This window comes from Emydura macquarii, unplaced genomic scaffold (genome assembly GCF_026122565.2).
Source record: "Emydura macquarii macquarii isolate MOO-44397 ecotype Brisbane River unplaced genomic scaffold, CSIRO-AGI_Emac_v2 contig_3530, whole genome shotgun sequence".
NCBI classification, from domain to species: domain Eukaryota; kingdom Metazoa; phylum Chordata; order Testudines; family Chelidae; genus Emydura; species Emydura macquarii.
In genome coordinates, this window is record NW_027133667.1 from 1014371 (window position 1) to 1030362 (window position 15992).

General features: G+C 43.3%; 1 protein-coding gene across 3 annotated transcripts in view; it reads right to left on the reverse strand.

Annotated features, from left to right (window-relative positions):
• Positions 1-15009, reverse strand: part of TXNRD1 (thioredoxin reductase 1) — a 56287-nt gene extending 41278 nt beyond the window's left edge. For all 3 annotated transcript variants that reach the window (XM_067536066.1, XM_067536065.1, XM_067536067.1), the window contains exon 1: positions 14858-15009. In XM_067536066.1, the coding sequence (XP_067392167.1) occupies positions 14858-15008 (151 nt within the window). In that variant the 5' untranslated portion in view covers position 15009. The remainder of the gene's footprint in view (positions 1-14857) is intronic.
• Between the last annotated feature and the right edge of the window lie 983 nt (positions 15010-15992).

Consider the following 15992-nt stretch of genomic DNA (forward strand, 5'->3'; position numbering starts at 1 on the left):
AAGTATTCACAACATAAATTACACAAGCCTAGTATAGAACAAGACTGTAGCAATTAATTCAACAGCTCCTAACCTTCAGTAATGCCCCTTTCTTAATGATAGAATGTACTACTATTTTATTTACTAATATTGATTTACTCCAGTATCTGGACATTTCCATCTTCCATTTTATTTTATTTTATTTTATTTTAAACAAAACTGGTTAAAATAAACAAATATAAAACTACTGTAGCTTTGTATTATAACACATATCAATAATATGTCTCATAAAAAGCTTCATAGCACACATTAGGTTATAAAAACCATCCTAGAAGTAACAACAATGATTCTTAGCACATAAGCTCTGATCCATTAATTTCAGTGGTAGTTAGGAGCCTAAACACCTTTATGGATCTGGGACATCGTGTTTTTTATTTTCAGAACACTGTACAAACATTAACTAAGGATATCCTTTGTCCTGTCTTTCCATTACCTCCCTAATATTTGTTATTTTTGCCTGGTAATGTCATGTTTGAATTTAGAACCCAATCCCACAAACTAAAACGGATTACTTGTATGTGTAAGAACTACATACACGAGTAAGGATTTGCAGGATCAGGTCCTAGAATGGTTCGGACTGTGTATTTTATAAAGCATTACACACATTTCTGGTGTAATAGGAAAAAACCCTATCTTTCATATAGATACAAATGTTAAAATATAAATATATTTTACATTTAATAAAATTCAAACCTATATAAAACATTTCATGATCTTTTGGACATACCCCTATCAATTATTGTTTTTATATAAAAAGTGTACTTCTGAACAAAGGAAGATCATTTTAACATGACTAATAAGATGCAGCATACTGTAAGTGGCATAAACAAACAATACAGACTCTAAATGGACTAGTCACAGTCACTTGTTTGAGATGACCTGCATTTCTGGGCTTCCTGCTTTGCTGCTCATAATGATTGTGGTCAACACAAATCTGGGGCAACCCTGACAACAACTAGCTCTTATGGCACACATTTAATGAATTAAAAACTGGCTAACTAATAGCTCTCAGAATATAATTGTAAGAGAGGAATCACCATCAAGTAGGTGTGTTTCCAATGGGGTCCCTCAGGAACTGGTTCCTGGCTGTATGTTATTTAACATTCTTATCAATGACGTGGAAGAAAACATAAAATCATCACTGAAAAAAATCAGGAGATGACACAAAAATTGGGGAAGTGGCAAATAATGAAGAGGACAAGGTCACCGATTCACAGTGATCCGGATTGCTTGATAAACTGGATGCAAGCAAGCAGTATGTGTTTTAATACGGGTAAATGTTTACATCTAGGGACAAAAAATGTAGGCCATACTTACAGGATGGATGACTTTAATCTGGAAAGCAATGACTTTGAAAAAGATTTAGTGGCTATGGGTGGATAATCAGCTGAATATGAGCTCCCAGTGTGGCCAAAAGAGCTAATGTGAGCCAGGGATGCAGAAACGGGAATTTTGAGTAGGAGGCGAAAGGTTACTGGTACGACCACTACTGGAATATTATGTCCTGTTCTAGTACCCACAATTCAAAAAGGATGTTGATAAATTGGAGAGGGTTCAGAGTAGAGCCATGAGGATCATTAAAGGATTAGAAAACATGCCTTATAGTGACAGACGCAAAGAGTTCAGTCTCTATTTAACTTAACAAAAAGAAGGTTAAGGTGTGACTTGATAACAGTCTATAAGAATCTACCTGGTGAACAAATATTTAATAATGAGGTCTTCAAACTAGCAGAGAAAGGTATAACACTACCCAATGATTGGAAATTGAACCCGCACAAATTCTGCCTGGAAATAAGGCATACATTTTTTTAAGAATGAGAATAATTAATCACTGGACCTATTACCAAGGGTCACGGTAGATTCTCAAACACAGGAAAGTACTTTGAACAAAAGGCAGAGTACCATCAACCAGGTATCAAAAGTGAACGTGATCAAAGGAAACCAAGTTTTCTTAGGCAGTCTCCCAGTAGCTCTGAAAGTGTTTTGAGGCTAGGAGTCAAATGAGTCTGAAGTAGAAGAGAGTCCAATTCCTAGAGATTTGCAATGTGGAAGCTGTCAAATGTTAACAGCGTGACAAAGGCACACCTGACAGTTCTGGAAGGGTTGTACAAAAAATATCAGACTGCTTAGAATTTTGTAACGTGTATCTGTGGTGCATGAGAAATTATCGCCTAGGTCCCCCTCTTCCTCAGAAGGCAGGTATATCAGTTTTAGAATGGCTAAAGATCTTTTACCTATGAACTAAAAAGGTTACCTCAGGTTAATTATGGAACCTGAGTCTAATTAAGAACAGCCTGTAACCTTTAAAAACCTTTTCCAGGTGGAGTGAGGGAGAGAGGGGAGGAGGGATGAGAAGCAAGCTTTAGAAGGGTTGTGTGCAGTGAGGGCAAAAGGCTTTTCCAAATAAAAGTTGTTTTTCCTCTAGAAGAGAAATGTTGTATTTCTGTTTGGGGAGGGGGTCTTGGTTCCCAGCATAGCTGCACCCAGAGTGGGTTAGAGAGGAAGGCTGGCAACTGGTAGCCTGCATATGAAGAGCATACTCCAGTGGGAGTTAGGAAATGAATCTTTTTTGGTTTTGTTTAAGGAAGCTCTTGGGCCAACTCTAGGGCCTCCTCTGTAAATACTGTAAATAAACCATCATGAATCAACTTCTGGAGTAGGACTGATTTACCCCAACCCCTGCACCCTTGCCAGAGGAGAAATGCTGCGCCCTGATGTGATGAAAGAAGTGTGTCGTCACACACAGTGTTGAGGTGGGATTCAGCACCGCAGACTATCCCGGGGCAAGGGAAACCATTTAGAAGAATGGACGAAGAATGTCCACTGCAGAACAACACGGTCTACCAAAGTCCAGACGGCTGCGCAGAAGGAGACTGTATGAACACAGCAAGAGACGAACCAACTGCTGATAAACCAGGCAGCACTGGACCAAGTCACCTTACGTCAAATAGTGATACAGCTAAAAGCCCCAACTCCTATGGGATTTGGCCACAATGGAACTCGATCCCTGAAGGCTAGCAGTTATCTACAAAAAAAATTATGACAGAGGATGGCATCAAGGCGTATCTCCTCACATTTGAAAGAATAGCCCTGCATGAGGCCTGGCTTTGAGACCAGTGGGCCAGTACCCATCCGTGCCTAGGGTAAACCACCTGAAAATGCCAAGGTGAGGGCAGGCTGCAAAAGAAGAGAAGTTTCTCCCGGCGCTGGTGGGTGACACTGAAGTCAGACTTCCTAATCAGCCACAAACAGTGCTTCTGATTCCCCACATTGGTTATCAAGAAGCTAAAACAAAATGTACACAGCCCCCTTTACTGCATTTCAGCCTCAGGCTCCCAAATCAGCCACTAGGTCCAGTAAAGAGATAAGTTATTTAAAACTCTATGCTCTTTACCAAAAAGGTTCTCCTGACCCCAAAGAGTCAGCCACAGCACCAGATCAATATAAGTTTGGACCTTACCCAAAATACCACGCTGTCAGCCAATCCTTTAGTAACTAAAACTAACGGTTTATTATAAAAGAAAAGAAACAAATAAAGTGAGAGGTGTTATATGATTAAAGCAATCAGATACATAAAAATGATTTGAAAGTCCATATATATCAGGTTTTCAGGAGAACTGAGGAGTTTGAAGGCTTGTATAGTCTCTCTGGTGTACATCCAGTACCTGGATAGGTCTCAGTCACAGAGGAGTTGATCCAGAGGTAGGAAGCAGGCATGAAGACTGACTGAAGACTAAAGACAATGTGGTGCAGCTGCCTTTTATGTCCCTTTGCCATGCTGCTTGTGGAAATTTACAGAAATAAGATCAAGATGGAGTCTAAGGTCATATGAGTAAATCCCAGTGACTCACAAGATGTAGCCCCTGGGTTGTTTCCCTGGGCTTATTGTACCTTTGAGTTCCCTTAATGGACCGTTAAGCAGGCTAGTACTGCAGCCATCCTGTCTGGGGTGTCACCCAGAAACACAACACAAGCTGAAATATAGATACTTCAAACATATCCATAACTTCCAATACAAATATGACACATACACATAAACAATATCATAGTATTTACCAAATTATAACCTTTAACGGTACCTGACATGGCACATCTCATACGAATGATTGTCATTTTGAAATACTGATGTTAAATAATATCATAAATGGTACCCTTAATCCAGACAGTGTCACACAAGTCACCTTACGTGAAATAGTAATAAACTAAAAACTCTGACTCCTATGGGATTTGGCCACAATGGAACTTGGTTAGCAGTTATCTACAAATGATGGCAGAGGATGACATCAAGGCATATCTCCTCACATTTGAAAGAACAGCCCTACCTGAGGCCTGGCTTCGAAACCAGAGGGCCAGTATCCTCGTTCCTGGTTCCTTTCCCACATGGGGAGGCCCAGGAGGCATAATATGACGTGCCAGCAGAAATGGCTAAAGACTACTTCCAGATGAAAACTGAAATACTGGCAAGATCTGGTGTGTCTACAGCCATAAGGGCCCAGAGATTCCACAAGTGGAGATACCCAAAGAGCAAAGCATCAAGATCATAACTGTTCAACCTGATCCATCTCACATGGCTGCATTCCAGGACCAACAGCATGGAAAAAATTATGGAACTCTTGGTTTTGGACAGATTCCTGAGAGGACTAGCACCAGATTTAAGAGGATGGTCTGGCCAAAAATGACCCTTCCTCTTATGATGATTTGGTCACCCTCGTACAGAGACACTTAATGACCAAAGAACTTCCTCGGGACCACCAGAGAAGAGATGTGCTGGACCATGAAGCCAGTCTCAGTACTCAAGGTCCAGATCTCTGAACGTCTGGGTAGGACTCAGTTGGGGAGAAGGGATGCTGAAGGGCACCATGAGGCCCTACAAAGGGACTTGGGGAATCAGGGAGAGAAGGCCATGGGATAACACCTAATAGCTCAAAGAATAAGGGGGATGCCCTGGGCTGTGTATAGATGTCATGCTTGTGGGGAACTAGGGCATTTAGCAGCTCAGTGTCCTAATATTGAGGAACCAATGTAGTGCAACGTAGGTAATAGTGAGAATCTGTGTGGCTTAATCAACCTTGCAGGAGTTGCTATGACTCCACATAGATAAACACAGTTGATTAGAATGAATAATACAGAGATTATTGCTTTAGTAAACTCAGAGAGTGCAGTCAGGCTGATCTCTGGGAAAGTGGTGGAGTGGAACCCGCTGTCTCAAACCAAACACACAGGAATAACCTACGTATATGGGACAGTTAATTACTATGCTGCAATTCCTGTACAAAAAGAGGTTCAGGGAAACAAGGGTGAGGACAGGATAATCCCTAAATTTCCATACCCCATGCTCATAGGATGAGAATTCCCAGGGTTTGGAAATCTATTCCTAGAAGAAGGACTGGGGGAAAGCAGTAATCCCAGGGCTGAGATTGTGACCCAGTAAATAGCCCTCCTCTCATTTTCTCTGAATTAGATTCCATCTTGTTTTCAACAACTGGGAAATCCCAGAAGACTAAACGAGAAAGAAGAGCAGTCAAAATACTGGGGACCAAAATCTCAGCCCAGAATGAAAAGGTGGTGCTCGTGGGTAAGCAGTCTCATCCCACAGGCAGAAACGCAACTCAGAGAGTTACCAAACTTGAGGCTGAGCCAAGTTCCACCAAGAGACCAATACGGTAGGTGAAACTGAAATAGAACCCCTCAAGTCTGGACATATCAGACCCTCGTATGAGAATTTGGGACAAGACCAGGCCAATGATTCTCTGTATCAAAATATTAGAAAAGAAATAGTCAAGATAAATGGGATCCCAACAGAGGAGATTCTGATAGATCAAGGGACTCCCGTCATGTCAAAGTTGATAAAGGACCTGTGTGCGATGCTTTGAATATGGGCCTCAAGCCCCTTGGTTCATCATCCACAGATTGCTGGCCTTGTCAAACACTTCAACAGAACACTGAGGAGCATGATACAGAAAGTAGTGAGTCAAGAAGGGAACATTTGAGATACCTTGCTACCCTAACAGATGTTTGCTACAAGGGAAGCATTCCTGGCTTCCATGGGGGTTTTCTTTCTTCAGGTTGTTATATGGTCACCACCCCATGGCATATTGGACATCATGAAGTGGGTCTGGGGAAACATCCTACTCAAGGAATGAATGTCATTGAACATGTGATGCAGATATGGGACAGAATATCCCATGTCACTCCAATAGTGCAGGAACACATGGAAAAAGCACAGAAGGCCCAACAAGGCTATTATGAGCAACAAGCAAGGGTTTGGAAATTCCAGGCTGTGACTGGGTAATGGTGTTGGTGCCCACATTGGAAAGCAAGCTCTTCGGCAGATGGCAGAGGCCATACGAAACATTAGAAGCCACTGGGGAGGTTGACCATAAGATTCGACGGCCTGATTGCTGAAAGAAGGAGCAAATTTACCACATTGACCTATTAAAGCACCGGCAAGACAGAGAAGCTTATATGGTCCCCCTAGAGACACCACCCCAGGAAGATAAACCTCAGGGACAAGTAAAAATATCTCCAGAGTTCACCCCTCAACAGCGCATAAAAGTCATGAAAATGATCAAGTGAAACCAAAATGCTTTTCAGAGAAGTCAGACAGAAACACGGAAGCCCATCATCATGAACCCAGGAGTGAATACGAAGATTAAACCATATGGGATTCCTGAGGTCAAAGAGGGATGAGATAAGTTAAGAAATTAAGAAGTTAAGATCTGGGATTCATTGAAAAGTCCCACAGTCAGTGGTCTAGCCCAATCGCTCTGGTATGTAAGCCAGATGATACCATGAGGTCCTGCAATGACTTCCAAAAATTAAATGAGGTGTCCCAGTTTGATGCTTACCCCATACCTCAAATAGATGAGCTAACTGACCAGTTGGGGAAAGCTAGGTTCTTGTCAACCCTCAGCCTGACCAAAGCATACTGGCAAATCCCTCTGGCAGAGATTGCTAAAGGGAAGACCACCTTTTCTATGCCAAAAGGCTTATATCAATACACAGTCCTCAATTTTGGAGGTCAGAGCATTTCTCGGGATAGCAAGTGACTACACATGCTTTACTTCCCACTTCACCACCAGGCATACCCTCTAACAAATCTGATAAAGGCCAAAGGCCTAGACATAGTAAAAAGATCCAGTGCAGTGCAGCCCACTGCAGTAACCCTGTGCTAATAGCCCCAGATTTCAAGGAGTTCATACTTCAAACGGATGCTTCCAAAGTACAGTTGGGAGCTGTACCCTCAAGTGGTAGGAGAGGAAAAACACCCAGTCTCATACCTCAGTAGAAAACTTCCTCCCAGAGAACACAAATACACCACAGTGGAGAAAGAATGCCCCGTAGCAAAATGTGGGCCATGGAAACCCTCCGGTACCATCTGCTCAGTTGGAGATTAACCCTTGTTATGGACCATGCTCCCCTGAAGTGGATGCACTGGAACCAAGAGAAAAAGATCATTCCTCTCACTACAATCCTTCCATTTCAGTGTACAGCATGGGGTTGGAATCAGACATGGCAATGCTGATGGTCTATCAAGAATACACTCTTTCCTGCCCCAAGCCCAGAGTTGAGGAAAGTGGGGAATATGTGACAAAATCAGATCTGGTAGTTCTGGAAGGATGGTTGAAGGCCAGTTCATCAGCCTTAGAACGGTTAAAGCCCTTTCTCCTATTAACTGAAAGGTTACTTCTGGTTAATTATGGGCACCTGAGTCTAATTAAGGGCAGCCTGTGACCTTTGAAAACCTCTTCCAGGGAGAGGAGGGATGATGATAAGCAAGCTGCAGAAGGGTTGTGTGCAATAAGGCTTTTCCTAGGTAGAGATCTATTTTTCTCTATAAGGGAAATCTTATGTTTATTTCTGTTTTGACAGGGGGCTTTGGTTCCCAGCCTAGTGGGCTAGAGATGGGGCTGGCGACTGGCAGCCAGCATATGAAGAGGCATACAGCAGTGAATCAGGAAATGCAATTTTTTTTTTGTGGCTTTTGTTTAAAGAACCCTTTGGGCAATCCCTAGGGCTTCCTCTGAAAATAAACCAATGTGAAGAACTAAGCCTCCGGAGTAGGACTGATTTACCCAAGACACCCGTCCCCCACTGCCAGAGGGAGAAATGCTGAGCCTTGACATGACTGAAGAGGTGCGCTGTCACAACAGTTTCCTCCAATTACTTCATCATCCAGCTTACAAAACGCATCTATTCAGAAATCATTTAAAAGATGATATGCCAAGTGACTTATCTAGGTTAATACAAATGTGAAATAACCGAAACTCTTGAAGAACTTTAACAAGGCTGAACAAAATAGATAGGAATAAAAAAAACCATGCATATTGAATGAGCACAAGGCTGGAAAGCAAATGTGCTGACAGTTCATATACTAAGGGACAAATCCTGCTCTCAGTTACAACTGAAGTCTTTAAGGTTATGCCTACACTACCGGTGCTGCAGTTGTGTTGCTGCAGCTATGCAACAGTAGCATAGACACTTGATACACTAATGGAAGTGGTTTTTCTGTTGCTGTAGAAAACCTTCCCCCTTGAGGGGTCAACAGAAGAATTCTTTCATCAACCTAGTGGTGTCTCCACTGGGGCTTAGGTTGACTTAATTATGTCTCTCGGGGCTGTGGGTTTTTCATACCGTTGAGTGACATAGCCAAATGGACCTAAATTTTAGATGTAGATCAGACCTAAGATTGCACTGATGTAAACAAGGGCAAAATTTAGCCCAGAGTCTGCAAACTTGAATCTATCTACAGTAATGCTATGTGAACACAGCGATGAAGCATTGTTTATTGTTATATTTTAAAAGTCTACACATACAATAATATGGCAGAAATGTCTACAGGAAACAGTACAAAGAGAAATAAAATGAGTTTGGGCCTAATTCATTACTGTGTTACTCCAGTTTCATGCTGATGTAATTTCACTGATTTCAGTATAGTTACTCTAGGCTTATGCCAGTGTAACACAGCAGTGATTTGGGCCCCTTATCTTTATACCATGAAGTTGTATTGGATTTTGTGGCTCTGCCAGCTATTATTCGTACAAGAAAATCTGCAACAATGGTTTTTAATGGTAACAATATTTTGCAACTCTACCCACAAAGGGCCTGACATCAAATTCATTCCAAGATTCCAGTTAGAATGTTCCATACACCTCAGTGAGAAGGAATCGAGTCCCAAGAGCACAATCCTCAACTCCTACTGAAGTAATTGGGAACAAAAGACTCTCAGCACCACACAATTGGACAGGGATGTGGAGGAGAGGGTGGCAACCAGATTGGGATGAGGACATGAAGCTTGGTGGGGGAGATCCTATGGGCAATACAGTATGCGATCATGTGTGACAATTTGGGGAATCTGTCTCTGTGCAATTTAGGAATTCTGTTTGAGATTATGAACTCTGTATGTTTAAGTCCTTATGATTCTCCTTACTGTATTCTTGCCTCAGACACTTTAACACCAAGGAGACAGGGAAGGGTGCCTGAGTGTCTCTGAACAGGATGGTTCTTAAAGACCATCAGCACCTGAACAGATCTTGCCTGAATGCATCCTCCAGCTTGTCTGTGGAGAGCTAGGGATAGTGCCTGTGCCCAGGAAGTGCGCTAGAGAGGCCAGAGAGAGGGGCTGAAACCTCACTGGGACACAAGGGAGCTTAGAAAAAAGCACACAGGCCCAGCATGTGTGTCTAAGCAGCAGTGGGGTGAGTGTGCAGCAGGATCAATTTGATCAGGGCTGTGACATCATGTAATTAAAAGACACTATCACAGTCCATACTCCAATGCAGCTGAATTAAAGTTGTACAGGCAACCTTAATTCTAGTATTTCATAACTCTTGAGTGCTTGACTTTGCAACCTTCATGTTCCTTGAATATAGAGCGTTTTTATGTATTAGGTTATTTATTTAAAAAGCAAATAAAAACAGAAAATTGCATTAAACAACAAAAAGCCAGGAAAATCATCAGGAACATAAGGAGTCCATGGTGGCACTTTTTCTTTATTGTCACCCCTTTGCACCTACAAAATGAATCACACACGTGTGTGTTACAATAAGCCACTTACTGTTTGAAGACTCTACAATACCTTGGTATAAAAGCATAAGTAAAGAAAAGAGCATCTGCCTTTAAGAAAAAGTGTTATAGTATATTATAATTTTACTAGTACAAACACTTTTTTCTTACATCAATTTACCTTTCATGTGTACATAATTTTCCTTGCCAATTTTGCTAATTACTGGCACTGTTTGTTTTATTAAATATCCTTCTTGATCTTACAGGAAGACAGTAATTCCCCATTTGAACATTACTTCGATTTCCATGACAACAGTAAAAGGGTTTTGGAACAGAAAGGGAATAAAGGAATGCTCACGCCCAACACCCACCCTAACAATCTCCTCCAAGAAAGCAAACACACACACATACACACGCTTTCACTTCCTGCTCTTCCTGTATACACAGTGGTAAGTGGTATGATAAATGGTAAGTGTATGAAGCGATAAGAGTATGGAAGAAGCTAACTGCCCTAGGCTCTGATTGCTTATGCAAAAGAAGAAGAAAAATAGATTAAGAGTTGTCCTGCAAGTAAAGCTAGGTAAACAAAGAATAATCAGATTATTTCTTTGAAAAGTTATGCAAAATTCAAATAAATTATCCCTACTTGCTGTCATGCAAAAGAGTTGCCCGTTAATCTACCTTATCTATTCTATGCTACTCACCACCCCCCTCACTCCTGCAGCCCTGTCTTGGTGGATACAAAGGGGGTGGTGTTTCAATCATGTTAACATTGTTAAAAAGTCCTGGTAAGGGTATATCTACACTTTGAGCTGGAGGTGTGATTCCTAGCTCAAGGAGCCACATTCACACTAAAAATACAGTGTAGCCGCGGTGGCTAACCACCTCAAGTACGTACCTGTCTGTGACCAAAGGCATGCACTTGGGAAGCTAGCCCCTCCCACCATTGCGGCTACACCCTATTTTTAGCATACTAGTTCCATCAGCGTTAGCAGGTATGTTTCCTTGAGCTAGGAATCACAGCCCCAGCTTGAAGTGCAGACATATGCTTAGGGTAGGTCTTCACTGACCGCGGCAAATTCGCTGCCGTCGGATTGACTTATCTGGATCGACTGAGCAGTCAGTGAAGACCTGCTCAGTCGATCCAGAAATCGACGTATTAAGACCACCTTCTCAAGTGGCGTAGCGCTGAGTTGATGAGAACACGGTTCCCGTCAGCGCAGTGCAGTGAAAACAGTGCGCAGAAGAGAAGCACAGAAGTCGACAGGAGTTACGCAAGTTTTTTGCGTAGTTTGCGTAACTCCGGTCGATTGCCGCCGAATCTCCGAGGTGAGTGTAGACAAGCCCTTAGAGTCAGGCTAACATGTCTGAAGTTGTGTTAACTGGCAGTGTTGTAGTCTAGGTGGGATTGTTTTGGCTTGTCAAGTCATACCTTAATAGAAACCTGAGCAGTAAGAACCCTCAGCAGTACTCCTTTGATTTCCTAATCAGTGCTGCGGGAACACTGCTTTGCAAGTAGGAGCACAACAGGGCTGGCTTGACAGCATCACCTTAAGCAGTTCAATAGTTTTTTATTACTCCAGTTGAGATAAAAACTTCCAATGTGGACTTCTGCCAGGCCCTTAATTCCACACATTAGCTCAGATTTTGGTATGTTTTTTTTAAAATGGTACGGAGAGAGATTCATCCACAACAATAGGCACGTCTCATGAGATCTTACTGTAATAAACCTCATCCTTCCATTTATCAGCCCCCACTATGTTGTGTCTTCTGTAGGCTCCTATCCTGTAAGCAGATATACTGGCACATCTGTGTGCAAGATCAGAGCTTTAGGGCTGGTCTACACACAGAAATTGCACCAATGTAACTAAATTCTGTTTCTACAGTGATTTATCTAAACCAGTGCAACCTCCTTGTATGGACATTCTTAAATTGGTTTAAGGGAGCCTTATACAGATTTAGCTTAATTTGATTACTGATTTAACTCAATTGATTTAGAAACAGATTTAGTTAAACCAGTGCAATTTCCGTGTGTTGGTCAACCCTTCCATTGTTGCTCCATGGAGAAGGGACTTGCCAGTTTAATTTATTTGTTAACGGCCATGCAGATCTATTGAATTATGGGCCAGATTCTGCCACCCTGGCTCACAATGAGCAGCACTTCACCAGATTTCAGTGGGGCTCTTCACATAATAAGGTACTACTTGATGTAATAGTGGCAAAGTCTGGCCCAAAGGAAGAAGAAATATATGTACACATTCCTATGGATTTAATCATACAATTATGAAAATTTGCACAGATTAAATCAATTCAGACTTGCGACATCTGTTTTTCTGCTGTCAAAACCAAGGGAGGTACCTAGAATTCCTATAGTGCTGTTTTTCTGAATGTCTCGGCATCCATGGTCTTGTATTGTGGAATTTTATCTTAGAGCTAGATTGTGCCCTTTTCCTATGCAGCCACCCAAGGCAGTAAGGACCCACCTGGATTGCAATCGCAAGTGTGAGTGGAGAGAGTAGAGGCTGCAAATCCAATATTCCCCTCACTCCACCCCATTATAGCAAGGAGAAATATACAGTGTGGACCTGTCTGACCACTCCCAAATCCCCCAGACAGCAGATTATTATTGAACATTTATATTATGATAGCATCTATGACCATATACAAGTTGCCTCATTGCACCAGGCATTGTATAAACATCATAAATGACCGTCCTTCACTCCAACAGTTTAGAACCTAAAAGATATAACATGTGGAGGAGACTAACAAACAGGTCAGGGTGGGGGTGGACAAGACAAGGTAAAAAAATATAATAGGATGTGTGCAATTCTTCACCATTCAGTAGCAATTATCACAATTTACAAGCATAACCCCCATCTGGGAAGAGTTTGCTAGGATTAGAGAGAGGTCTGCTGCATCCCAGAAAGGGGTGCAGTAAATCACCCACTTTCTGGAGCAAGTGGGGAAACAAGAGAAGATGGAGGAATTGTGGCTCTCTGAGCAGCACACCTTCACAATGCCTCTTCTACAGAATGGATCCTAAAGGCTTAATGTAGCCAGTAGCATTTTGCTTGGTCTTTAATCTGAGAGTTTCCACACTCAGTAAATCTCCTCTCTGCATTATGTTTCTGGGGAACCTGTGAAGCTTCATGTACTGTATAAAACAGATGTAAAGTGGTTTACATTATTTTACAGAACTACAAAAGTGTTTTAGTCCCGATGTTTCTCCAAGTATCATATATATAAAAATGCTCTATGGCAACAAGTATTTAAAACAAAAACAAAACAACCCTTATCCAACTTCAGGGAGAGGGCTGTGGATTAAAAACTTTCCATAATCCAAAAATATGCAATGTTGAATGTCCTATTAAAAATGCCTTTTGCTTTGCTGGTTTGCCTTTTTACTATATTTGGCTTTATTTATTTATTTATTTTTTTTATATTATTAAATTCCCATCCATTTGGCATTTCAAACCCTTTACATTTTTAAAATCACTTCTTACAGTTTTGCAGTGAATGTATTATTCATGCTAAGTGCCAAGCTGATAACACCGGAGATGGAAGTCCTGGCTTTGATTTACCCATAGAACGAGTACAAAATGGACAGCTCAAGTGCAAGCTTCTTCACACTGCCCTACTATTGGCCTCAATCCTAACCTGGAGGGACTAACTGTATGGGTGAGAGGACAATTCAGTCTTCATACCACTTCAAAAACTTGCCCTCTCTTCTGCTAGTGCTAGTATCAAGGGTGCTATTTATGGTGATGAGAGTTTCTGTGAAATGGACATATACTCTAGGAATCTTGCACACGGTGACTGATGCTTGTAAATCCCAATTGCTAGATTCTGATATCCTTATTCATCGGCATTGTACTCCCTGACTAGCTTCACTGATTTAAGTTAGTTTATTAACGGAGTAAAGTACTATTCATCAACATCATCAATTACTTGTAGTGTAAGAGCACCTAGAAGTGCTAGGTACTGTACAGACACAGAACAAGAAAACAGGTTATCAGAATCAGTCCATAAACAGGTAGAAACTGAACCAACCACATCATCTTTGTTTCACATAAACCAGATCAAAAACGGACAAAGAAGGATGTAGCAAGTATAAGCAACCACAGAAAACAGCTCAATGTCTTCGGTTAAATGTTAGAAACCTATTATTACTGGAGCCTTCTTGTCTGGAGTCACCCATGTGCTCCATAGTCATTAAACAGGTTTACACTGCAAAAACACGTACATACTCCGGTGCCGACAAAGCTAAGAAGTCCCACGCCAGGGATGGAGGAGGAAACTCAAGCAGAGAGAGAGAGCTAGAGAGCTCTGGGTGTTGTGTGCCGCCCTCCCCTCCATGTTTAGCTCCAGCTCCGGAGACTTGGGCGTTCTCTGACCGGGAAAGCAGCGCGCGCTGTTCTCTGTTCGCGGGCTGGAGCGGTGGAGGAAGCGGCCTTTGCCAAGGGGGGCTGCGGGTGCGGGGTGTTGTGAGAGGCGGTGCAGCGCGCCAGACAGCCGGCTACGGCCAGACTCGCGCCCCACCTGTGTGTGCGCGGCCAAGAGTCTGCAAAGCAGCTGGGGGCTGTGGGTGCTCCTAGGCGGGGGGGAGCACCGACAACGGGCTCGGGCTTTCCTGGGGCGGGCGCCTGGCGCCTTCTGCACACCAGCCCCCTTGAAGGGATCTCGCCCCCCCATCACTAGCCACACACGGAGGAAAGGTCGCCAGGCAAGGCGGGCAGGCCATGGGCATAGAGCGACCTGTCTGCAGCCGGCTCCCTGCCCGCCGCGCGCTAGCTCCCCCCCGGCTGGTGCATACCTGCTCCGGGGGGCTGCTCCCGGCGGGAGCGGGCAGCCTGCTCTGCCGGCAGCACCGCTTTGCCCTTCCGCACCGCGCTCCCCATGGCGCGGCTCTGAGCAGTTCCCGGGGAGGGAGGGAGCGGCGGGGGCGGCGCCCTCTGCCGGACCATGAGGCGGCGGCTGCCCGCGGGAGGGACCCACGCGCGCCCCCTGCAAGGCCCGGGCCCCGGCACGCGCGAGCAATAGAACCCCCCCGGCCAACCCAGCCCCGCGTGCCTGCGGCGCTATTCCCAGGGCTCGGGGCGACCCCTGGCGGCGGACGCGGCTGCGTTCCAGGGCGAGAGACCAGATGCTCCTCCACTTCCTGGCTCGCCTGTGGTTTGTTTTAGGTCAGCCCTGAGCCAAACCGATCTGGCCCCCTGGAAGGAGAAAGGTGGAGGAGGATCGCAGCAGCTGTTGAGGGAGTTGGCCTGTGCCCAGATCCACAGGCTTGAGCAGCCGCTCCCTTGTGACCTTATCATGGTTAATTATTGTGTGATGCATCGTTTGTTAGATTGCATTAGCCTTATTTATTTACAGTGGTGCTAGCACTTTTCATATACCCGGGGAACACTAGGGGCTGGATTCTGTGCACATTTATGCTCCTGATTCCTTTATACTTCTGATTCAATGGGACTACGGCATAAATGTACAATGTAGGTCCTAGGATATTAGAGAGACAAAGGTAGGTGAGGTAATAAAATTACACATACTTGAATGATTGCAAAATCAAGGCCATGGCTCGGTGATGGGCAGGTAGAAAACCCATAGATAGATTTTTATCGACAGACCTCAAACTATTCTGCATATTCTATAGCTGAAACCAGAGGGGTCTTAGAAGTAAAAGATATTACATTACTTAATTTCCGTGGAAGGCCTATGCAGCTAAAATAAGTTCTGAAAACATTGCTTAAAGGTGGTTATGTTTTCTTTCTTTTCCTTCAATATAATAACAAGCTGAAACCACTACTGAAACTGAGATGTAGCAGAGTCAACTCAAGTAGCATATTGCAGACTGACAGAGTGGAATTAGAACAGAGTACATGGCAGAGTACATGGCAAAAGTTAAAAATCCCTAATGTTTTTTCCTTGTGAAACCATGCAAAGTAGTTAAG